Raw genomic sequence first — 26,894 nt, 5'->3', positions numbered from 1 at the left:
AAGGGAAGATCCAAACTTAGATACATGGAACAAGATCTGAAAACACAAAGATTACCAACTGGAAAAACAAAGCAAGGAACAAAACAGAATGGCGAAAAATCCTAGAACAAGCCAGGACCCAGAAAGGGTTGTCGAGCTACTGTTGATGATGATGAACGTCACCAAAATCTTTCTTCCGTTAGATTTATCTTTACAATTTCGCTCCGACGATAGTGATATCTTTTATCTATATATACACCGGTATTTAGGCGTCACGCCCTTCCAGTAGGGATCTATGGAGGAATATCAGCGAGCCGCAAGCCCTTATCTCTTGCCGTACTGCTCCACCATAGGCCGATCAGACACCAGCATATTCTGGTCTAAGCCGCAGATTCATCTAGAATTTTAAACTGTTGCGTTAGCCTTTTTTATTTTTCTGTACACCGAGCTGGGGTTCGGACCCACATCCACTGAACCATTCGACCGTGAAGCGAATGAGAATCGGCCGCCTAGCCCGCTTGCCTATCTGACCGACATATCTTTTATCTACCGCTCTTAATATTTTAAAGGTGACGGGATTTAAAATCTTCGCTAGTCATTGTTTATCCGAAACAGGTGTAATGATTTCATTTTGACTGGTACTATTTTTTATCTACGAAGCGTTGTGGTTTAGGAGTAATAAAAGTCACTCGTTGATAACATTCAACTTTATTATCACATTAGAGAGAAGTAATAAAATGCTTTTTGACTTAGTTAAGGTTGACTTCTCTTAACAAATTTCATAATATAACTAATATACTTAAAAGTTATTATAGTATATTATAAAACTTAACTTATATTATATTATTAACAGTATTTGTACGTTATATTGACTTCCTTGACTATAATAATAAAAATAAAATAAATAAAATTAATAATAAAAAATAAATTAAAATAATAATTAAAAACATTTATTGATGAGACAACTCGAAAAACTTTGGTTCTGCTGTAGGACGGATGTTAGATCTCGTCCATCCAGTCTATCCATCCAGTCTTCTTCTTTTTCTCGTCCATCCAGTCTTTCCATCCAGTCTTCTTCTTGTTTAAGTTTTATCCTAAAACAAAACAGTAAATATTGATAATGGACAGCCGGAGTGTGACGTCACTACGGCCATATTGTTATTATTACTTTCCAAACAAAAGTTGAAATGCCCAATCTCAAGACTTTTTAATTTCTATAAAGTTAACATTTTGCTTCTTCTGCTGCTTTTTCTTTTAAGTATAGTGTTTTTTACGATAATACCATCATAATTTACGATAATGCAATGTCTAGAATATTGCAAAAAGCGGAAAGATTTTGTAAAAAAAAATGAAAAAATAACGAAAAATACAAATATCCACACTAAGCAAGGTTTGTTTGGAAAGTTAAACTGACCGATGTAAATAAAATCTACGTCATCACTCCGGCAGTCTATATCGATACCAATAATATTTTGAATTTGATACGCGTATTTATTAAACTATATTTGAATCAAGCTTAACTGAGATACAAATTAACATAATATAATAAATAAAAAGCTTGGGAGTTGAATGGGAACCGAAATTTAATATAGAAGGGTCAGCTGATCTCTGATATATCTAAGTCTAGGTCAACAAGGCTGAAATTAAAAGGTCTACATTTATAATGGGTTGCAAATATAGCATGAGAACGGTTGAAAAAAGTTGTAAAACATTTTAGACATCAGTAATATGAAACAAAACTTACCTCATAAGTGTGCGTTTAAAATGAATTCTAACTCTGTCAGGACTGAACTCGAGTCTTCCACTCGAGTTTCTACAGTTCTCTCTAGAACATTTACATGGAAAATGAAATCTATCTACTTGACATTCGATTCCCGCCTGACTACAGGAACAAGTATCGGGATCACAATTTTCTTTGCATCCACATCCACATAACATTCGAGATGTTCGAATTTCCCTACACTCGTCATTTTCTGCTGAATCTATCCTTCTCACTCCAGCAGCTCGTAGAAGAGCTTTTCGTTGGGGTATACGTATTGGTTGTAATGCATTTACCTTGTCACTGTCTGTACCTTTGCGTGCTGTATCCTTACCATTCGATTCGTCATTACATATTGCCTTTTTACCATTTTTATGAGACCGACGTTTTTGTATGAACTCTCTGCGCTTTCTTTTTTGCTCTAAGACATGCTCCGCTACAGAGCACGTATTTTGATCAGAATGATGAGCTTCCATGCCTAAGGTGCAACCACCCTGTGTGGGGATGGAAGTAAAGCCTTGCACTCTGGGAAATTGGAAGATGGTAACACTGTCAAAAGTAATGCCTTTTCTTTTTTTAGCTAGTAGCTCTTCCTTTTCCTCTAAAATTCTCTTTCGCTTTAGAATGCTTTTTGTCTGATTACTGTTAGATTGAACTTTGCTAATGTGATCATTACTATCAAATCTTTTGAATTGTGTGCTTTCTATATTTTCAACTACGTCTTGTGGTTGTTTTTCACCTATCTCTGAACCTAACGCAGAAACCAAACCGTCTTGACCGTTGTGGAATTCTCCAATTAACTTTTCAGTAGGCAAAGGACTCTTCATTGCAGAATCTCCGTTATTAGCGTTATCTGCAATTGTCATTTCATCATTTACTTTGATATTTGATTCAAGCTGTTTGGCGTTTGTACTTGAAGGTAGTTCGTTTAATCCTTCAGTACTGTTTTGGTGACCACTAAAACTCTTTGAACCCATTTGGACTTCAATTAACGTTTCAGTCGTAATATGATTCTCCATCTCCACTGAAGAATTTTCATTATTAATAATATCTTTAATTGTTATTTCATCACTACAATCCACTTCTTTGATATTTGATTTCAGCTGTTCGACGTTTGCACTTGAAGGTAGTTCCTTTAACCCCTCAGTACTATTTTGGTGGCAACGAGAGCTATTTGAACCCATTTGGATTTCAGTTAACGTTTTAGCATGCAGAGGACTTTCCACTACAGATTTTTCTTTATTATTGTTATCTGCAAATGTTATTTTATCACTAAATTTTATCACTTTGATACTTGATTTCAGCTGTTCGACGTGAGTATTTGGAGGTAGTTCCTTTAACCGTTCAGTACTATTTTGGTGGCAACTAGAACCATTTGAATCCATTTGGACTTTATTTAAAGTTTCAGCATGCAGAGGACTTTCCAGTACAAAATCTTCATTATTATTGTTACCTGCAATTGTCATTTCGTCACTAAATTTTTTTACTTTGATAGTTGATTTCAGCTGTTCGACGTTTGTATTTTGAGGTAAATCCTTTACTCCAGTACTATTTTGGTGGTAACTAGAACTATTTGAATCCATTTGGACGGAAGTGCAATTGTCTGAATTGGTTATGTTTTGATTGCAAGCAGGTGGTTGGTCAATGATGGTTTTTGTTGATTCAATCGTAGCATCTTGGGATAAAACAGTTACTGAAGGTTCCATTTTTGCCAATACTTTAGATTGCATTGGCAGTTCTTTATTCAATATGTTGTTGTTTAGCACCATTATTCCTACATCGAAAAAACATAATTAATTGATTGTGATACAATATATAGGTATAAAAATTAAAAATTTTATAATAAATATCTTTATTATACAGCTTGGACGAATATGGAACATGGCAAATTAGGAATTATATTCTGTACATGCACCCATGATTCCCGAAATCAATACAATACTACTCCAATATCCAAAATATCACTACAAATGATAATTTCACTATGCGTGGGTTGTAAAATGTGGGCTCAACTTTTTATTAAACAAAATATGAAAAATATTAAAAAAGTTCGAAATTTTTCCTCAATTTTTCGCATGTATCTCAAGAACTGTTAGTTTTAAAGTACTTTTGTATAGGACATAAATGTTTTGTAATTACATTTATAAGAGTTTAAGAGTTTCAAATCTTAAAAATTGTTATTATTGAAAAAATGCTAAAAAACACAAAAAAAAACAGTTAAAAAAAGGTTTTTTTTTGCGAGTTTATTTTCCAGACTAAAATCAAATTTAGCACCTTCATATTCCGAGAACGAAAACTCTTAACATGTTTGATCATCATAAAAAATGTCATTAAAATCGATTTAATAGTTTTTGCAAAATAATGCAGGTCAAAAACTAAAACTTTTAGATACTTGAAAATCTTATTTTTTCTTTATTTTGAAGCGTGTTGTGATGCACTTTTAATATCCGTTTTGAAAATTGAAATCGATCAACAATCGATGAAGTCATTCAAAATATTTATAAGCCTAAAATTTAAACAATTTTTTAAAAAATTCCCTCGGCTCTTCTAATTAATTTTTAAAACAGGTTTGAAATTTTGAATGCTCTTCTATATGTAAAAAAGTTTTTAAAGTTTTAGTTTTTGACATGCATAATTTTGAAAATTATTCATTTAAAAAAAATGGGTTTACAAAAAACTATTAAATCGATTTTAATGAAATTTTGTGTGATGATTTGAAGGTCCTACGTTTGATTTTAGTCTGAAAAATAAAAAACCATTTTTTAACGGTTTTTTCTGTTTTTTAGTATTTTTTCAATAATAATAATTCTTAAGATTTGAAACTAGCATTTTCTAGCATCAATTATTACTTCATAATTTTCAAATCAAAATATTCCGAAAACGGTACACAGTATCGAGTTTTACCAAGAGTACCTTTGTCGTGTAAAATTGAATGATGTTTAAGTTTACTTGAAATTTTGATTAATAATTATACTCTTAAAAAAGTTATATTGACTAATACTTAGTACGATCCGTGTAACTAGCGCCCTCTATGAGAATCAGATATAAAAACAAATTCATTCGATGTACCAGCTTCCAAAACATATTCGTATAAAATTTCATTACAATGTTGCCAGTAGTTTCGGCAAAATCGTAAAAAATGCGTAATTTTTTTTTCTTCAACGCCCTGTATCTTGAAAACGGATGGCGTTACAAAAATTTTTTACTAAGCAAACCACAATTATTTTTCAGTTTTTTACCTACCCTAGAGACGGGGTTACCTTTTTTTGAAACACCCTGTATAGATATCAAATCACGGTCACCGTCTTACAAAACTTGTTTATATAATAAATATTATATAAACCGTATAAAGACCGTACTTACATCAAAAATACTCTCAATACCAGCAAAAATAAGAGTGCACAAAAATAGATAGAAAGATACTGCGGACTATCTATGGGCCTTGCAGAGAAGAGATAACAGGAGAATGGAGAAGACACAATGATGAACTCCACACAGTATATGGAGATGAAAACATAGTACGCTACATTAAAGCAAACCGAATAAGATGGGCGGGCCATGTACTAAGATCCAGTGGCGCACCCAGGGGGGGTTTGGGGGTTAAAATCCCCCCAAGACCCTATTCCGACACTGTTACACATTTTAAGGACTCAAAATAGAGGTGTAACATCATAAAAAAATTCGGTGACCAACCAAAACCCCCCCAGAGGCAAATTCTAGGTGCGCTACTGCTAAGATCGAGTGACGAAAGACTTCTGAACGCCACATTCTGGGAAAGACCGGATGGCAGAAGGTCAGTTGCTCGCCCAAGAAAGAGATGGAAGGACGCAGTAGCCAGTGATCTACGCAAAATGGGACTACAGCAATAGGAAATAGCTGCTCAGGACCGACAACATTAGAGGAAAATAGTAAATGCAGCCAAGACTCACATAGAATTGTAGAGCCAAATGATGATGATGATTCTCCTCACTTGATAACTCTCTATTCTCGGAGAACTGTGACTAACATCTGGGGATTTACTAACATTCTTAAAAGTTAATAAAAAAATGTATATGATATTCTAGGGTTATTTTTAGTTTTATTTAAAAAAGTAAGCGTTGCCAAGAAAGTTTTATAGTGCTTTAAAAATGGATTACTTTTTTGTTAGTATTGTAAATTTATTAATATAAGTGAAACCATCTAGTTGCGTTAGTTAAACATATTCATTATCAGCAATATGTTTTTTATAGTACTACCTAACACAGAGTGATCACGGTCACCGTTATTTAAAAATCACGGTCACTGATCACGGCGTGATTTAAAAATCACCACTTTCAGTTTCACCATCACTAGCTTCAATGGACGCTTTAGAACAAATCTTAACGCGGGTAACTACATTAAATGAGAAACAAAAATCTGAAAACTGTAGTAAAAAAATAAATATCAGGAAAATTAGTAATAGAAAAATTCACAGGTAAAAATGTGAACGTTTTACAATGGAATGAATGTACTAGATTACAAATCGATTAAAACACCGATATAATTGAAATTCCAAGATTATTTTTAGAAGGATCATATATCGATTGGTACAGTTCAATGCTTATAAAATATACAATAAATTCTGATTGGGAAGAATGGAAAAAAAGTTTTGTGACACATATGGACAAATCCTCATTATTTTTCATTAAAATAACACAAAACGACTTTTAAAATAACGGCTCACTTTTAAATGGGTTTTATTACTTATATTATTACCGTGATAAAATTTAACAAAACGCTGAAGCTGTAGAAAAAAATGTATAAATTTATTGAAAAAAAAAATGCTCGATTTTCTGAAATATATACTTATATAGGTATATATATATATATATATATATATATATATATATATATATATATATATAATATAAAATATACAATAAATTCCACAGAATATTTAAAAGTTATTATATTTTATTTTAATTTTTTATATTATTATTTTATATGGCACTTAGCTTCCTTAAACTTTTATTGTCAAAGCTAACTTTTTGCTAGAAAAGGCACAGACTTCTACAAACTATCGATTTTTTTGCTTTTCAACGATGAATAAAATGCTGTTTGCAAAATTTTTACATCATAAACGCTAAAAAATTTATAGAGGGAAAATTTTGAAATTGATAAAATGTTTGCTACGCTTATTAGTTTTATTATATAAGTCTGTTATCCTTAGTGGTACACTCAAGTTATGTAGGGAAATGTAACTTATTCTATAAAATATACGCAGTAAATTCCGCGTTTTTTCATTGAAATTGAAATTAATAATTCTTCGTCTTACAAACCATTAATTAATTTTAAAAAATATCCTGAAGATATTCTAATATACTGGAAAAGAGTATATTTATTGAAAACAATTTCAAAAAATTATTTAGAAATCGTCTGAAGGATAATGATTCGAGGCGTCTATGAAGTTACAAATAATGGGGATTTGCTCTTATGCAGACAGAAGGTGGACTCCAGTGCTACATGCCATTGAGTTCAGATACATAAATGGTTCTTTCTTTATTAGAATATGCTCTAAACAAGCTCTTAGATACAAAAATTATTATTGATTTGATAGCTGTTGGACTTCCATATTATATAGCTGACAGAATAGATAGAGACTTTAGAAGAAACTAAAGATCTATTTAATGAAATAAGAGGTCCAGAAAATTTTATAAAAACCAGGGCAAAAAGAAAAATCGTATTTGTAAGATTATAATATAATATAAGAAATATTTCGGTACATTTTATTCGTCTCTATGGGATTTTACCAGCTCACTAAATCATATAGAAATCTGCTGCTACGTAAAAACCGTCTTCTTTGTGAGTTAACATTTCTTAAAAGACTGCCGAGACCATAAAGTCATTCCCAAATTTCTAAAACTCAAACACCATACTTCTTCTTCTACCTCCCAAGTTCTTATAAAGGCCAGTTTTGCGCTGCTCCGTGATGCTACTAGACGAAAACTAGATGTCACAAATATCAATATCTTGGAATAGATATGGTCATCTATTCATTCTTTCAATGTACATCCTCTATTATGGGACAGTTTCGACAGTATTACACACAAACAGCCCTAAACACTTTCGAAGCTAAGACTGAAACTCAAAAGCGCATCTAATTGCCGAACAAATCCCAAAAACTACAACGTTGAAACCCACTACAGTGGTTCATAACTTTTCTGATACCTCTATTTCGACCGTTGCCACTCAAGCTTTAGCAAAAGGTTTCAATTACTCTGAAGAGGATGCTGAAATATCTAGTCATTCTTCCCGCCGATAAACGCAATGCCACCGACAATTCAACCATTGCCACTAAAGCTTTAGCAAAAGGTTTCAATTACTCTGAAGAGGATGCTGAAATATCTAGTCATTCTTCCCGCCGATAAACGCAATGCCACCGTCATCCTAATTCTGCAGACAAATAAATGGCGCCCCAATGGACTCCCCACTATCTCCAGTAATTGCCAATATCTTTATGGAAGACTTCGAGACCCGAGCACTATCCACATCAATGTTCAAATCCACATGTTGGCTAGGATATGTTGACGATGCATTCGTCATTTGGCCCCGTGGCAGAGATGCTTTGTTGTCTTTTCAAACGCATCTGAATGGTATACATCCTAGTATCCAGTTTACGATGGAGGTGGAGACTGATTCATCCCTACCGTTTCTCAACGTTATCATAAAGAAAACCCAATTCCAAGGTTTTCATCCCTCTGTTTATCGAAAACCAACCCATACGAACGAAGCTATTCTATCATCATACGAAAAGCTATTCTTCCTCACATCAAAGGAGTCACTGACAAAATTCTTAAGTCAAGAGGAATAAAGAAAATATTTACCCCCCTACAAAAACTTTCATCTCTTGTCCGATCAATCAAAGACAACACTCCAAATGAACAGCACAGAGTTTATGAATTACTTGCAGACTGCCCCCGATCCTATATAGGCCAAACAAATCGTAGAATCCAAAATAGGCCCATAGTCATAGAACCATAGCCCCCCTCCGCTTCTATAAACCAAGAATTAACCGAGAAGCCATAGAAATTAAAAAAAGGCCAAATTGTCTCATTAAAAGAGATGACAGCATACAGTTACCTTTGACATTGATACCTCTCATAAAGAAAATATCGTCTGCTCCATCCGCTAATCAAAATCCTAGTGCTCGGAATTCCGCTAATTTTTTTACAAATCAGTGAAACTCATTGAACATTTGTTATAAAAGGTTTAGTTAAAATGTGTTTAGATTATAACAAAATGGTTCTTTTCAGAACCAAAATTTGTTGTTAAATGTTGAATGCACCTATTTGTTTCAAGATATTTCAATAAATAACATTATATTTTTTTGTTAATAGCGATTAAAATTTTATTTGCATAATAAATGCAATTCTATGACCCAAAAATAACGATATAATTAATACATTACTCAAAATAATTGTGCCTCTTCATTGACTTCAAATATCTCGAAAAATAATGACTTTTTCGTTACAACTAGAATAGCAATTCTGCCACTGGCGTAAAATTTGGAAATATTCAACCATTCACTTGCCCCTGTCGTATGCCTATATGTACGACATGATATGTCAAATAGTTTTAAAGTACTGGTTACAGTTTTTAAATTTTTAGATAAAACACCCTGTAACTCTGTAAGTAGCCAGGTTAAATCTTAATATTTTGAGCCCAGGAATCTACAGGTTCACGGACTGGCTCTGACCCTTTTTAACATTTGTATGGAATATGTTATAAGAAAAATATCTGTAAACTCAAAACATATGGATGATGTAAACTTCATGGACCAAACTATACCATATCAAAGAATTTGTGAAAGAAATAGGCTTATCAACCGCTATCAACAGAGATAAAACTTAAATCCTAGTACAACATCTTGTCTAGATGAGTAAGCACAGTTACAACATTGGCTTCTACATTCTGATAATTGTGCAGGTAGATACTACATGTGTGTCAACCTTTCACGGCATTATTGTGAGGATAGTAGGGGTGAATAAACCTAGAGTCCCATTACCTTAGAAAGAAAAACAACAAAATTGTATTTTGAAGAGACTTTTTGATTTGTATACCAAGTGGATGCAAAAAGAACATCCTATCTCGTCTAATGCACCAATAAGACAGTACTGTGACACAGAGTTTTTTAAACCAAAAAAAGACCAATGTGTCTTCTGTCATGAAAAAGCAGATATGGATCTGAAGTACACTAAGCACATTGCTAATAAGACTAATAAGACAACTTAAGGAAACATATAAGGAGATCACTAAAAATTCACTGGAAATTATAGTTGCGAATTGCAGAAAGTTCTCACTACACCTCAGTCTGAACAACAGTCAATGTTTTATTACAAACATAAAATTAAAAATTATGAGTTTATAAGGATTTATTAAGGATTGTACTACATGTGGGATGAAACTAAAAGAAAGAAGGGGCTAAAGGAATAAGTAGCAGCGTTTTTAATTTCATTGCTACTAATGTTTCAAATGGATATAAAAACTTTATATTTTATAGTGAGAATTGTGGAGGACAAAATCGGAACTGAATAATATTTATGATGTATTCTTTTGCACCTGAAACATTTTCTATAAACATAACACACAATTATTTTGAGGTAGGTTATTCCCAAAAAGAGGGAGATTCCATGAAAAAAATTCCATTCACATAAAAAGAACCAAACAGTTTTTATTCCTGAACAATAGATGAGCTTAGTAAGATGTGCAAAAATAACCATTAAACTGTACTTGGTAACTGAATTGCATAAAGACAATATATTTGATTTTCAAAAACTTATGTCACATTTCCAAATTGGTATATAAATGGATAAAACGAAAAAATTGTCTACCATATTTCTGAAGCAAATCATTGAATATTCAATATGATTTCTATCTGATAAAAAATTAAATTAAACCTGAACCTGCTAACAGAAACCTATCTCAAGGAGAAAAACTTGGCAAGTTCTAGTAAAAACCTTTCGAACAAGACAGATCCAGCATATTCAGTCACAGAAGACTAAAGAAATAAAATAAATATGTTCATTTTTAAATTTAATTCAAATTTTTATTTAGTTTGTAATAAAATTTGAATTTTAAAAACTATCTATTGTTATTATTTCTTACCCTACAAGCAATTATTTGAAATACATATTAACCTATCTGATAAAAACTTTGTAAGTACAGTTAAAAGATTATTCAATGAAACATTATATTTAAGTATATCAAAACCTGTAACTGACATAAATCAAAAATAGTAGGCCTTATTCTGAAAGAAGACTTCAACATTTATATAAATAGTATCTTTTTCATCATTTCTGAAGAATATCTTACATGCTGGTTACAATGTTATTCTTTGCAGGGGTCAAAATCATGTGTGACATCAAAAATGTCTAGTAAAAACAATACGTAAGTATTTAATAAATGTTTTTGTGAGGTGTAAGTTGAGGCATTCTTAGGCTAAGATTATAATTATTAATCCAGTACAATATGTTGATTTATTTGAGTGATTTCAGCCTATCCTTATGGTATTTTATTTAAAATTAATATATTGTACAATTATTTTTCTTATAGTATATTTTTAACTAGTACTTTTGAAATTCTCAATAAAAATTAACTTCCCAACTTAATTTGATTAAGGTTCCAACCTAAACACCCTATTTTAAAATTTGCATTATAAAATGAAAATAGTAAACTATAATACCATGTTCCAATTTCAGACTACTCCAAGGATCCCTATTAACACCTAGTTTTACCAACATTTCAAATGCATGATTCTAATATTTCTTACCTGCAACTTTTTTAGTTAATAAAAATATTTAGTGATTGATATGACTCAATTATTAGTCTTATATTAGGGCCACCCAAACACCATATTTTAAAATATGCATTATGAAATGAAACTAGTAAACTATAATATAATGTTCTAATTTCAGACTACTCCAAGGATCCCTATTAATACCTAGTTTTACCAACATTTCAAATGTATGAATCAAATATTTCTTACCTGCAACTTTTTTAGTTAATAAGATGGATATGACTCAATTATTAGTTTTATATTAGTGCCATTAATGCAATTCCTGGTCTCAAAGTATTTCAAAATCATGCAGCAGCTTTTAGGAACCTTAAAGAATATTTGTTATTTATTAGCTATTATGATTTTATAAGCTAATGTGTCTGTTTAAGATCAAGACAAGACTTACTTGTGCCTCCCCAGAAATCTTTCTTTAGTTTATTATTTGCTTGTTACTAAGAACTTTATTACCTAATATAATTTGATGTGTATATAATGAATAAACTACCTGAACAGTTAGTAATTTTACTATATTATATCAACTTACCTCTTTTCTTTCCTACGTATTTTTTACATATTACTTTTCTAAATTCATTCAAAAATTATTTGGTTATTGTATACAGTTGACACAGTTGTATTTGTAAATAACTTCTCTTATACAATTCAGTCAATTCACCACAGAACAGGTATAACATCCATAGACGTTCTTATTATGTCTATGATACAATCACATCACAGAGTTCTATTCCATAACCACAGAATAATAAACAATCAGAATGCACACTCTGCTTGAAAAGATAAGTTCGCGCATATGGAATCGCCATGTTTTAAACGGAACCAGTGCTGTTCACACGGTGACTAGACAATGCTGTTCAGTGACATTTTATCTGGTGTGCATAGAAAAATTAACCCGATTTAATTTATTTACGACAACTATAGACATAATATGCACTATTTTATTCTTGCTTTTAGTTAAAGATTAGATTAAATTATTTCAAACATACTAAATTATTATTCTCTAAAAATTTAAATTACAGTTCTGTTGTAGCTTGTCACAAATTTCTCAATCCGAGTTTATGTTTCCGTTTAAAATATGGCTATCGCGTGCTAACACACTTCAAAGGCGGCATCAGAGAGCGGGCATCTGATTGTTATTTTTATTCTGTGCCATAACCTAGAGATCTCGTTCTTCCTCTTACTTTATTATTTAATATCCCAGGGAATAATCCTCCCAGCTAATTCAGAAGAAACCTAGAGACAGAACAGTCCCAACTCCCTATGATCTTATTGACAGAATTGAAGCCGGCGTTATTTTTTGGCGGGAAAAAAATAAGGGGGCAAGAATTTGAAAATTATAGTTGACTGCATATACAAGAAAATTTTGTAAGATCTTGCTTATGTTAGCTTTATTTATGATGGAATAATGAAGTTTGTAACTTGCTTCATTAACTTGAACTTGTAAGCAAACAAAACGATTGTTTTATGCCAAAACAATTACAAACAAGATAACTATTCCGCGGGTTTAATATTTTAAGTCTAGAAGCAATGACTAGTACTTAGTACATCAATCCATCTATTCTTTCATTTTTCACACACATGCTTGAGGTCTTAATTCAAAACTTAACACTGACAAAAACTTTGTTATTGGACAAACCACGGCAGCACTCTTTTAAGCTTCTAAGCTTTCATCAAGCAGTTTTTTTTTTAAATTAAGTTTACAATACAATTAAATATAGTGCTGCAACTCCCTCTCGTTATTTGACTCACCTCCCTTTCTTCTAGTGGTTCCGTTTTCACACCACTTCTGCTATATACTTCGTTAATACCAGTTATTGCTGCTTCTTCTATTTGTGCTGTGTCCATCGCTTTAATTGTTCTGACTTCTGACTTCAGTGCAAATAGTGTATTCTTTATAGCCTAAGATCCCACTGCAGGATCACTACGTTCGTAACGTAATTAATCAAACTCACATTTTATACACATTTAAAATTAGGAGAACACATTGATAATAGGTTGCCAGTCAAAAAGTGGCCGTAAATATTTTTAATTCAATTAATAATAATTAATTTTGACAAAAATTTTATTTCGTTCATTAATTTTTTAAATAAAATACGCTGCTCATGACGTATATGTATGTTTTTTATATCAAATTAAACCTAATTTTTTGCTTAATATGATGATATAAGTTTGAGTGAGAAAAAATGGTCGAAAATTAGGGCTGCCAGCTGTTAAAAACGCGGGATATCAAAGATAACATAAAAGACAGCTAGCGCGCAACACTACTGGTTTGAAGTGTCAGTTGTGTGAGTTTTTAAAGCACGCGTCGATGTATTATATGACATTGGCGTCGATAGTTATAGCATAGAATAACCGAACACACATAGAAGCGACATAACGGTCCAAAAGCGTGTACCATTTTTGTATACGCATGCCCGATTCTGGTTGTTTAACTGTCAAAAACACGTGCTTATTCTTGAATTCTGGTTGTTTTCGATAGTCCGTAGGCGTCTATGGTAAATACTCGACACAACAAGTGCATTTGACCATTTATATAATTTATTTATAGTTAAAAGGTTATAGTTATAGTTTATAGTTATATATAACAAAAAGTTTTTTTGAATGAGATATTTGAAATTAAAAATCTTATCTTAGTAACTTATTAAAATAAACATTATAGAAGTTGTCAGGGACTTTCGGCCCTCAGTAATAATGTAGTCTTTCATTCTGCGTTTAAATTTTTCAAAAATACGTATTAGTTTTTTCAGGATTCGAAAAAAATGAATGCATTTAAAAAACATTGGCCCGAAATTTTGCGCCTACGCTCTTAAGAATTTATATTGTGTGATATGCCCACTGACTATTAATTTTCTGGTTGTTAGCTGTCATTGGCGGCTTAGCCACGTAACTTCAAAGGACTGTCGCTTCTCTGTGTTCGGTTGTTCTCTGGTTATAGTATTAATATACATATTATCACTTGTCAAACCAGTGGCATTGCGCCCCAACTCTATTTTACTGTATTTTTGATACCTACCTCGCGTTTTTAACAGCTATCGCCAGTGTTCGATGTCTAATTCACGTCGAAATTGCAGGTCATTCATCCGGCCGTTTTTTCTACAGGACTGGTTCGTTACACTGCCATTCTACTTCTAAGTATAAAAGGTTTAACAAGTAAAAAAATCAAACGCAACTGATTAAAAATTGTACTTTATTTAAAATTCAACGGAACAACAATCAGATATATTATCTATATATACATATATAATGTTCGATTAAATCAACCCCTCCTTCATAACAAACAATTTTAATAACGGTTTAACAATAAAATAATATTTCTTTTAGTATTTTGACACCTAATATACAATGGAATGACAACTAAAAATCTATTTGTACAAAAGCTACATAGTCATATAAATACTCAACATTAGAAAAATATAATTTAATTTGAATCACAGTCTTGCAGACCTTTCAAAACTGTTCAAAAATTGTGAATAATACATAATGTTTTTCTAATATCTTCACATTGCTACCTCGGAAACATAACATTCAGTTAAAATTTATTGTTGATATTTTCAATGTTGATAATGGTCCTAATGATTAAATGTAAACGTTTTGGTATTTTTGCGATAGCATTGTTAAGATACGTTAAACACTGTCTCACTCACTGTCACATAATCATTGACTACAGACGGTTTAGAAACAATTATTTAAATTTGATTTTCATGAGTGTCTTGCTACTGTAAGTTGCCTTATAGCTCCGAAACCGAAGAGATAAGAACCCCGAACAAGAAACCAAGAAGATAATTATACAACCAGCAAAAGTAAAATCAGTTTGGAAAACCCACTTCCAAAGTTGTGCAAGGAAACTAAGTCACTAAGTTTACTGGCTTCCCTCATTATTAATAAAAATTATTAGAATTTGTTAGTTCCCGAATAAAAAAATCTAGTATTTATGTAAGAATGATTTTTCAATCAAAAGATAGATATGTAAGGTAGATGTTAAGAAACTGAATTATCTAAAATACATATACAAAATTGTTAATAACTACTTGAGATGAATAGATTTCCCACCACCCATAAAAAGTTGAACCCATATGGAAATAGTTTCGCGGTAATCATTGTTCTGTTTATAAGTTTTGTTGTGAGGACGTTGACCTTTTACATATAACACTCACATTATTAGTCACATTTATATTAGCCTTTACATGACGGTTTTTGCTTGAACTAGGTTTCATTATACGGTTGCAATAATTACAACATTCGTTATCTTTGAAAATCTGATAGGCAATTGAAGTTTTCGTCGTATTCGCCAAATTGTGGTAAAATCGTGAAAGGAAGAATGCCAAGCAAAATTAATGTAATGGTACATTAAATAAGATACTTAGTTCAATTAAAACTGTGATTTCAAACAAAATATACGTGGTTAATCAGAACTTGTAGGGATGATAACACAGGCCGACAAGTCTGAGAACCAGAAAACAGAGTATTTTTCATAAGATTTTTGGTGCGCAAATACGAATCTGGGACAAAATTGCCGAATTGGCTCTGATTTCTGAGATAGCCCAACCTAAAACTGTAAAAATAGCTGTTTTTGGCCATTTTTGAGGTTATGTAGACTTTTCAAATAGGTATGGGTAAATAATAAGAATGTTCGAGTAGAAAGCCGAACGAACGTTCGAGTGTCCTATATCCATGTTCAACTGAAACGTCATTTTAAGTGACTAGCAGTAATCTACCATCATTAGTAAATCCCAACGACCTTCAAAATGACTCTTTTTCTGCTTGAAGTCTTGGTGAAATCGTTCTCCCATCTCTTTTACAGAAGAGTATTAATTTCCAGCTCATAAAGCAGCCTAATTTTGGAACATTTTTTAGCATTCTTCGTACGATTGTTTTGTATTCTGCATCTCGATGATTTCATAGAAAATTGTGGACAACTTATATAAAATTAACCCATGCTCTTTTTCTGTAAGCGTAATAGTTTTCTCAAAACTGTCATCTTTTATTAGCTTCCTAATGCCAAGGCCTAAAACAGTAGGTGCTGTTTGTAGGGGTTGATAGGGTTACATGTGTTTTGTTTCGATCAGTAAATACAATTGCTGTATGTGATTTTATTTTGATATGATATAAGAAGCAATTAATCTTAGAAATTCCAGGGTTAGGTTGGTTTGCCTGCTTGTGGTCTGAAAGGGATGGTTTCTAAGGGTTAGTTGGGTTTGGGGTGTGTAGCTTTGAGATTGTTGGATTTGGTTTGGGTTTTTAGGCTTGAGGTTGTTGGAATAAGGTTTTATGAGTTTGAAAAACACCTCCATAACCTCAAAAATGGCCAAAACCGCTATTTTTACACTTTTAGGTTAGGATATCTCAGAAACCAGAACCGATTAGGCAATTTAGAGCTCAGATTCGCCTCCAGCGCACAAAAAGTCTTCGGAAAAGTTTATTCTGCTCTGGGCCCGAATATTGGTCAAATTTTTCTGGGGTTTTTTAAAACTAAAAAATTTTAAAATGCGAGATCTCAGCGAAAAATAAGATATCTGAGTAAACTCAACGTCATTTAAAAGACTGAGACCTATAATTTAAGATGATTATAACAGTTTTTTATATTACGATGGTACATAACCTCAAAAAACGGCTAAAACCGGCTATTTTTGCATTTTTAGGTTAGGTTATCTTAGAAACCAGAGCCAACTAGGCAATATGGAGCTCAGATTCTCATCAGATATTCTTATCTCTTATAGCAATAGCATTATTTCCATGTCTATTTCGTTTGACATCAAGGTTTTGGGTTAAACTAGGTTTATTTTTATTAAGTTCAATATAATTAATGTTAAATCACAATTTTGTTAAAAAAAATTAATGAAAGTGAAATTTATCCCGAAAAAACCGACAATGAGAGTAATTTAAATAATGTGAACATTTAGACAATAGTTAATACGGTTTGATTTATAAAATTCATTTTTGTCAATTATATTTCTACACCATCGCGATATCTAGTTGTTTTAATGGAAACCTGAGACGAGAACTAGTGTATTATGTTTAAATTAGCTACATTTTTATTTATATTAACGAAAACATTTACAATTTTCCAAATTCCTTCAGGCCTTTTTTCCTTGTAATTTTAGAGTTGGTGTTACTGTGCAACAAATATGGAGCATAACGTTCGGCAAGTGGCTTGTACAACCACTCGTAGAGCATATACTATGTTTTTCGAACAAAGCCACTTACTGGTGGTGGATCAAGAGATGAGTTCAATTGCATGGGCTTTGTTGGGTCAATTCCAATTGGTTGTTGGAATGGACGAATTGGAACATTTGGCGATCTTGTTGGCGTAGGAGAGGATGGAGGTCTCTCTATTGTCATGGATTGCTGGGGAATTTGACTGTCAGTAGTTACCCCCATAGAAGTATAAATTTCCTAAAAAAAAAGAAAAATAAAAAAATATTTTTTATTTGCCATGCCTTTTAACGTGTTAATAACCATAATTTTGTTTATAAAGTTCAATAAACCGTAATATAAGCAAACTTTTGATTTACTGAATTCCAAAGAGTGGCGGACGACCAATCAACGGTCGGACGAGGCGGACGGGAGCCTATTTATAACAATTTTTAAACAGATTAAAAAAAATCGATTGGAAATATTTTTTGAAATTTCCGCATCCCTGCTTCATTAGACACTGTAGTGATACCGATTAGAGCACGGGAAGTTTAATGAATTTGTCCTCCTAGGCCATATATTTGGCAATTCAATTCAAGAAAGTGATAGCAGCTTTTGCTAAAAGATTTAATCTTTCACACATTTCGTATAGCCTAGAGGATAGAAAACGATATTATTAAATCGTTTTCGTTCAAGGCCACCAAAGTAGATGGCACCTCTGTATGCTAACCACTGCAGTGGTAAAGATTTAGGAGACATTCGTTGGACTTTCCGAGTTTGTATGTGTATCAGTCCGAGTGTTTGATGAAGCAGGGATGCTGAAATGAGTCATATAACTCTATTGATGTCAATTCGAGCACGGGAAGTTTAACGAATTTGTCTTCCTAGGACATATATTTGACCATTCAAATTAATCTGTTTGCAATTCCGATTCAATTTTAGCTTTAGGTCAACACCATCTTCATACACATCAGAAAATTGATTTTGAAAACTCCAGAACTAATTAGAAGCCAAAGAATTATCCGAGAAGCCACAGACATTGAAAAAAGGCCAAATTGTCTCAGTAAAAGAGATGACGGCATCCGGTTACCTTCGACATGGAGACCTCTCATAAATAAAATATCGTACGCTCCCCCATGTAATCAAAATCCTGCCGTCAGAAATGTTCGCGCCAACCCCCATGTCAACCTCCACACAAACCAAGTTACCATCGACGGTATAAATTAACTATCCGCTGTTCCCAGTAGCAGTAGTGCATTGATTTGCGATCAGTGTAGTAGTGTCTGGGGGCTCAGCAGACTGAGACCTCGGAAGCCCCGAAGAAGACATCAAAGAGGATGTTAAAAGCTCGGCGCAGTGATAATCGACGAGGTTCAAAGCGGAAGCCTGTTGAGTTTAATATTCTTCTTCTTAAAGTGCCCTCTCCTCAATGGAAGTTGGCTACTACAATTTTAAAATCTTCTCTATCTTCAGCTGTTCTTATTAGCTGTTCAAAATTTAGCCTTGTCCATTGTCGGATGTTTCTAAGCCACGATAGTCTTTTCCTTCCTAGGCCTCTCTTTCCCTCGATTTTTCCTTTCACTATAAGTTGGGCATATTGGTACTTATTATTTCTCAGTATGTGGCCTAGGTATGATGTTTTTCTAAATTTTACTGTGTTAAAAAGTTCTCTTTCCTTGCCTATTCTATGCAGCACTTCTTCGTTTGAGGTATGCGGTATGAGTTTAATATTAATTCTTGTAATAGTATATATATATATATATATATATATATATATATATATATATATATATATATATATATATATATATATATATATATATATATATATATATATATGAAAATTAGTTTTAAATTCTCAACGCGGTTCTTCCCGAGAACTCAGTAATTTTCATTTATCTGACCGCGGAAACTTATCCGAACATATATATATATATATATATATATATATATATATATATATATATATATATATATATATATATATATATCGAGAGAGAGAGAGAGAAGAGAGAAAGAGAGAGACCACTACATAGAAAGTGAGTCAAATAATAACAATAAATATAGCACATTTATGAAGCTAAAAAGATATATGTATTTAGAATTTAGAAATTTAGCATTACAAAGATAAAATTTACCTTTAACATCATCAATATGGTGTCCTCGGATTGCCAATAACAAACATGGCTCGTTAAGGCAAACACGTATTCATTGAAGAACTCAAAAGGTGCTTCCTGCAGAACATAATCGACTCTTCTTCCACTATTCAAGTTTCCTACAGGAGTTTTCGTAGATTCCTGCATAGAGTCGTTTTCCAGTTGCCCCATTTGATCTTTAAATGCCTTAGATACCTCTTCTTCCAAACTAGGAGGGGATTGTTTGTGAAACATTGCCAATTGGTAAACGGAATTCCAAGTACTTCTCATAGAATCGATTACTTTCTGTTTTAAATCAGCTCCGACTCGTGTCATGGTCTCTTTTAACTCTAAAATGGTAAAAATTAAGTTTTACACGTAACTATTATTTTAGTAACAGGCATTACCTAAATGCATTCGTTTCCTTCCTTTATGATGTGGAATCAATACTGGTTTTAACTTTGCGAATTCTGGATTGATTAAAGATTCTATCCTGTATGCAATTGGATCGTATGGATGGAAAATGTTGTAGAACGCTGGACAAGTGGGCAACGAAAAGTTTTCACCTAATGTGTCCAGACCTCTCACGATCACAAACATACCTAGAAATATAATACTATACAGAACAAAAGTAAATAAACAATATTAAAAAATATATTGCGACTGGTGAGTGACGACAGAAGGGAAAACTTTTACTGGAAAACCTTTTATACTGAAAAAACTATTTAATTTCACTAAATCTCAAAACGCATTTAAAATACCTCATACTAATGTGATTTTCTTTATTGGCTTCAATTTATTTAAATAACCATAAAATGTAAATTTATTTTAATTTGTTTTAAATTATTAACAATTTAATTATTAAAAGTTTATGTTCATAAACGAATACAACGGATTATCGAAAAACGCGACATAAATCTTGAACGTGAATCTCACAATAAGAAGCAAATAAAGCTTACTTCAGTAAAACAATAATTAAAACAAAAAGAGAATGTAACATGTCTGTACTTTACTTTGGTATGTCATTACTCACTGAATGTGAGAACTTGTCACTGCTTTGATATAAACGTGTTACCAACTACTAAAAAATTTAAAAAATGTTTGTGAAAAATTCCTTATTCTTTTAATACATTTGGGAGAGGTAAATTCTATCCAGCCTACTGCTGAGATGGTGTTTAACTGAATAGTAATAATAACAATAATAATTTTAAGTAATCATAATTTTAATCAGTTGTGAAAGTTAGGTACTTACCTATTGGAGATCCCAAAGCAAAGAAATTCTTGGGTTCGAAATTAAGTCGAGTGTAATGTATTTCCGGCTGTCCCGTACCGATGGCACCCATCATATAGCTTATTCTTTTACTCATCTTTCGTTGAGGTGGAGCTGGTTTGGCCGAGCCTGGACTGCTAGAAAGGATTTCATCACCTACAAATTATATATTTTGACATCATGGTACACTTATTGATATCAATACACTTACTTTCTTCTCCGTCAGATTCAGGTTTAGATTGCTGGTGGCACAAGAGGTCGAAGAGTATAAGGCTGCCTAAACTGTGACCACCAAGTGAAACACCCCCTTTAAAATCAGGATTTCTTTGTTTAAAAAGATCATATATTCTATTAAGCTCTGTTCCCACAGTTGTAGTAATTTTTTGGCAGTAAATGGGACTAGTATAAAACAAAATATCGAGCAAGGTGTCATTTGTAAAGCCTCTCAGTCTCGGTATACTCTCCAGAGTAATACTTTTTAATTGGTCATCGATTCCAGTTTCATCGGAATGTAGCCTATCGTGCCAACTTATAGGTAAAACTTCCACACGGTTGACTTTTCCTTGATCACAGGACGACCTATAGTGAGATTGAACTAACTGAAAGGCAATACTGCGGAATTCATCAACTACTTCCTCTACTGTTCTAAATTTTAAATCACAGACTGAACCAATGCCATGAACCATGAACAAGATGTGATCGACTTGAGCAGGTTCTCCTTCATCTATATCAAATTCATCCATACCTCTTTTTACAACTCTAGGTCGGGACTGGTTCTGAAAAAAAAAATTAATTAATTTCCCTTAGTCACCATCATTTATTGTGTACATACTGTTGTGTTGCCCCATGCGTCAGGAACCTGCGTGGGAGAGAAAAGTACTAAAACATCAGGTCCATGAAAGACAATACTTTCTCCTTGAGGTAATTCGATTGTTTTGTGCCACTTATTAGATTCAAACGCAGATTTGTATTCTTCTTCCAACATTGTAGCGATATTTTCTTCGTATGGGACCAACCTTCCGTCTGAACTGGCTTTGTGGAACCAAGAGCATCTTCGTACTTCATTGGGATTCGCTTTCCAATACACAGAGTTCCTTTGTCTTCTTAAAATATTCACATCATAACGACCGCCATCAGTAGCAATCACTCTATCTGGATCTAAATCGTCTACAAAATATTTCATTATTTTTTAAAATTTTAGATTATTAAGTATCTTACTTGAAATGAAAGCTTGTTCTAAAGCCAATGAATCCAACATAGAAAACGGTTCCCATAATTTCCTTCCCTCTATTTCTTTCTGATGAAACCAGTGATGGTAGACAGGTCTATATACTTGGTTAACAGGAGGCTAAAATATAAAGAACATGAGTTCTCAATTCAATTTACAAAAAAACACTGTTTAAAATTTTTTGAACCGAAGCCAAAAGCTACTAAGGCAAATGAAAGGGAAAAATTACATAATAAAATCATTATGTACTTACACTAGCATCACTTGCGTTATTATTGTTTGGCAGAGCCTCTGGAGAATTCACGAGGGAACTACTGAAATTAGAATTTTGTGACAGTTCGCTAGCTGGTATGGCATCCATGACTGGGCCTACTATATTTCTGTATGGATGCGTTATCGATACAGATTGGGCAAAAGGTTGTACCGGCACAGGAGCTAAAGGTTGGGAGATAGGATGGAAGGATTGCAAATTAGAAGGAGGCGGAGATATTGGTTTAAATTGGTTTGGCAATCCTTGATTTATATGGTCTATACTGGAAGTTGATGATATGGAAGTGGATGGAGAAGGCGCTGTTGGTACTAAGAAGTTTTGTGATGCTGCTGATGGCACTGACGCTGCTTGAGGTAATGGGGGAAGGTTTGGCGGAGGAATATTTTGGACATTCAAATTTTGGGGTGGTGCGGGGGCTGAAGATAAACCTGGTACTTGTGCATAAGCCGGTCTTTTGAGACCAGCTCTTCTAAATTGATTTGTTGGGCCTAAAACACAATAAAAATGTGAGATATAAAAGTTTGGTTTTGTTATTTAATAATAACAGCATGAAAATAATACAAAAATTAGTAATCAAATATTGTTAACATAGTTTTGGTTTAATCCTAGTATATGTTTACATTCGAGTTTATAAAATTGTAAACATTAGAGAATAATTTAATCAATAAAACTACTAGGACAGTATTTGATTAAACATTATAATTAGTATTTTATATATTTTACCTGTAGACGGAGGAGGCTGTTGGATACTATATTCAGGTAAATTGGCCGAAAAAAGCGGTACTGGCTCAGGGTTGTTGTTACTTTGGCTAATAAGACTTTCTATTCCAGCAGGTGGAGATACTATCACCTCTTCTTTAGGGTTATTATTAGAACCTCCAATATTCAAAATATTAGAAAAAGATGAAAATACCGAAGACAAGTGCGAACTATGTTGCGGTGCAGCACTTAAGTGAGGCTGCAAAGTTGACAGATCTGGTAATTGTTGTGAATAATTAAATTCTGGCTGATTACTCCCTTCGGGAAGATTCTGTTGATATTCAACAACTGGTTCTATCTCTTGATTCGGAACAACTTCACTTGATTTTGAAGAACCGGAGATTATATCGTTTAAAATTTGTTCTGAAACAGAAAAAAAAAACGGTAAACAAAAAACTATCAGTAAACAAGGAAATACAGAAAAAAATATTTTCCCTATTTAATTAATTAGGATGTGGCAAAAGCTTCCTTGTGAGCAATGAAGAATACTTTTACTTGCGTTTATTATTAGTTAAGTAATGTTCGTGGACTAACTTCATTCTAATTTCTACGGACACTCAATGGTCAATATTGAGAAGCCTGTCAAGTTTACATTTACTAGAGGATGATGTTCATTGGGATCACATACTCGCTGATGCTGTTTATCCATTTCGCATCAAATTCGGTCATTATTTGCCATTATGTCAATGTGCTTTTGTCCTGAAGAGGCGACAAAGTCACTTAAAACAGGATTTCCAAAACATCCAACCAAGAAAACACATCGATCACAATCTAAACGATAATGAACCGAATGTGCTTTTCATCGAGACCATATAATTTGTGAAACAAATACAAATACATTATAGAGGAGTCTAATTTCAACTAAAAGATTGGAAGATTGCAGTTCAATGGCGAGTTAGTGAACCAAATAGTTGAAAAAGGACAAATATTGAGTGAAACTGGTTTTAAAATTAACAATGAGTGGATTCGCTACTTTTGGCGGGATTACCTGATCGTTTTTCACCAATGATAACGGCGATCGAACATTCGAGAATTGTGATTTCTACCGATTCAATCAAAACAAAACTGTTGGACATAGAAAGTGATGTTAAAGAGTAAGTGATACAGGTGACATTATAGTCGCTAACAAGAACACAGCAAAAGTAAAGTATTCAGGTGATTTGGATTTAACAATTGTTGTTGGTGAGAATCATTTTACTATGGTAGTTCAAAATGCTCCTTGTGTTCCACAGCTTACAACTAACCTTTTATCTGTCAGCCAACTAATAGAGAATGGAAATTCAGTTAAATTTGAAAATAATTGTTGCAAAATATTTAACAAAAATTCTGAACTAATCGTAACGACTTGATAAATGATGTGTACAAAATGGATACTGATAAATGGTGTGTACAAATTAAATATTTAAGTTAATAAAGATTTTGAAAATACAAAAAGATACAGGGTTCCAACCACCGAAGAGTTTATAGAAGCAGAGATGTATAAATTATGGAAGACACGGTAATATTTTTAGTGACGCATAATCGAGCTACAATGAGGAAGATAACTGGAGTTATAAAGACTTTGAAGATATTTACCCTATTTACCTGAAATATTACAAGAAGTACACACAAAGTCAGAACGAGTAGGTAAGAAAAAGAAAAGACTTAAGCGAATATGTAACATATGTGTGCGGAGACAGTAATAGGACATTCTTCTTAAGGTTGCTTTTTTCACGTTCTATAAAATTAATTTTGGATATTGCTCATTTAGATGTTAAAACAGTATTTCTAAATGGTCATTTGAAAGAGAAAATATACATGCAATCACCAGAGGTTTTTGCTTTAGCAGGTAACAAATGTTTAAAATTAAATAATGATATTTATGGGCTTAAATAGTCTTCTAGGGTTTCGAAAATATTAATTATAAGAAATCAAAACATGACCCTTGTATCTACAGGGTGTTTCAAAAAAAGGTAACCCTGTCTCTAGGGTAGGTAAAAAACTGAAAAATAATTGAGGTTTGCTTAGTAAAAAATTTTTGTAACGCCATCCGTTTTCAAGATACAGGGCGTCGAAGAAAAAAAAAATTTACGCATTTTTTACGATTTTGCCGAAACTACTGGCAACATTGTAATGAAATTTTATACGAATATGTTTTGGAAGCTAATACATCCCATGAATTTGTTTTTATATCTGATTCTCATAGAGGGCGCTAGTTACACGGATCGTACTAAGTATTAGTCAATATAACTTTTTTAAGAGTATAATTATTAATCAAAATTTCAAGTAAACTCAAACATCATTCAATTTTACACGAAAAAGGTACTCTTGGTAAAACTCGATACTGTGTACCGTTTTCGGAATATTTTGATTTGAAAATTATGAAGTAATAATTGATACTGGTAGTAATGATAAAGTTTTAATAGGTATACCTCTATTTTCTCCAAGTGTGCCATTGAAATCTGACATTTATTGATTGTTATGACGATAAATCAACAATAATTAGAGTTTTGAATCCTTGTTATTCAGTTAGCGTAAGGAATATAGCAAGACAAACAAATACTTCTTCTTCAAGTACTTGGCGGATACTGAAAGAACAGCAATTACATCCTTATCATTACAGACAAGTCCAAGAGCTCTTGCCAGATGATCTACCGGTTAGAGTGGATTTTTGTGAAACATTGCAACAAAGGACAGCCCACAATCCAAATTTTTTTAAATGCATTCTTTTTACGGACGAGGCCACCTTTACGCGACAAGGTATGTTTAACTCCCATAATGCACACTACTGGTGTGATGAGAATCCACGAGTCAAAAGGGTATCACATTACCAACACTCATTTAAAGTTAATGTTTGGGCAGCAACTTTAGGTAACAAATTAATAGGTTATCATATTCTACCTGGAAATTTAAATGGTGGATATGTATCTTGATTTTTTAAACAATTCCTTATTCGAGATATTAGAAGATTTAACGCTAAACGAGCGAAGATCTTTATTTTTTATGCACGATGGAGCTCCACCACACTTTGATAGAAGGTGTCGTAATTTGGTTGAGTAATCATTTTCCGAATCGATGGATTGGTAGAGGTGCAGAAGCTCCGATTCATTGGCCTCCTCGGTCATGCGATTTTAACCCTTTGGACTACGCAGTTTGGTCGTATATTAAGGAAAAAGTCTATGCTACAGAGGTAAATTCACGCCAAGAATTGGAAGAAAGAATTCAACGTCAATTTAATAACATCATAGCTGATCCCCTACCGTTTAGAAGGTTAATGTAATCTTTAGAAAAAAGAATAGACTTGTGTATTCGCGAAAACGGAGGGCATTTTGAACACTTACTGTAATTGAATTTTATTTTATGTTCTTAGTCATTAATTTAATTTTCTTCTTGTGAGTTTTGTTTAATTACTAACTATTTTATAAAAGCATCAATTATTACTTCATAATTTTCAAATCAAAATATTCCGAAAACGGTACACAGTATCGAGTTTTACCAAGAGTACCAAGAGAATGATGTTTAAGTTTACTTGAAATTTTGATTAATAATTATACTCTTAAAAAAGTTATATTGA

At 32.7% G+C, this 26,894-nt stretch overlaps 2 protein-coding genes across 4 annotated transcripts in view; both read right to left on the bottom strand.

Moving 5' to 3' along the window:
• Nucleotides 1-698: 698 nt before the first annotated feature.
• Nucleotides 699-11,540, bottom strand: LOC140451812 (uncharacterized). The gene is made up of 3 exons (XM_072545680.1): nt 11,526-11,540; nt 1,724-3,512; nt 699-1,073 (listed from the first exon to the last, which is right to left on the bottom strand). The coding sequence occupies exons 2-3, from the start codon at nt 3,505-3,507 to the stop codon at nt 920-922; spliced, it is 1,938 nt and encodes a 645-aa protein (XP_072401781.1). The 5' UTR covers nt 3,508-3,512; nt 11,526-11,540; the 3' UTR covers nt 699-919.
• A 3,176-nt stretch (nt 11,541-14,716) lies between these two features.
• Nucleotides 14,717-26,894, bottom strand: part of PAPLA1 (Phosphatidic Acid Phospholipase A1) — an 84,584-nt gene continuing 72,406 nt past the window's right edge. For all 3 annotated transcript variants that reach the window (XM_072545668.1, XM_072545669.1, XM_072545670.1), the window contains exons 2-10: nt 23,306-23,704; nt 22,565-23,070; nt 22,302-22,431; nt 21,916-22,250; nt 21,295-21,859; nt 21,066-21,239; nt 20,221-20,415; nt 19,817-20,163; nt 14,717-17,939 (exon numbers count right to left, since the gene is read on the bottom strand). In XM_072545668.1, coding sequence (XP_072401769.1) covers nt 17,724-17,939; nt 19,817-20,163; nt 20,221-20,415; nt 21,066-21,239; nt 21,295-21,859; nt 21,916-22,250; nt 22,302-22,431; nt 22,565-23,070; nt 23,306-23,704 — 2,867 coding nt within the window. In that variant the 3' untranslated portion in view covers nt 14,717-17,723. The remainder of the gene's footprint in view (nt 17,940-19,816; nt 20,164-20,220; nt 20,416-21,065; nt 21,240-21,294; nt 21,860-21,915; nt 22,251-22,301; nt 22,432-22,564; nt 23,071-23,305; nt 23,705-26,894) is intronic.

Source organism: Diabrotica undecimpunctata, chromosome 10, assembly GCF_040954645.1.
Source record: "Diabrotica undecimpunctata isolate CICGRU chromosome 10, icDiaUnde3, whole genome shotgun sequence".
In the NCBI taxonomy this organism is placed as follows: Eukaryota; Metazoa; Arthropoda; class Insecta; order Coleoptera; family Chrysomelidae; genus Diabrotica; species Diabrotica undecimpunctata.
The sequence above is the reverse complement of the archived record's forward strand: the minus strand, read 5'-3'. Positions and strand labels throughout refer to the sequence as shown.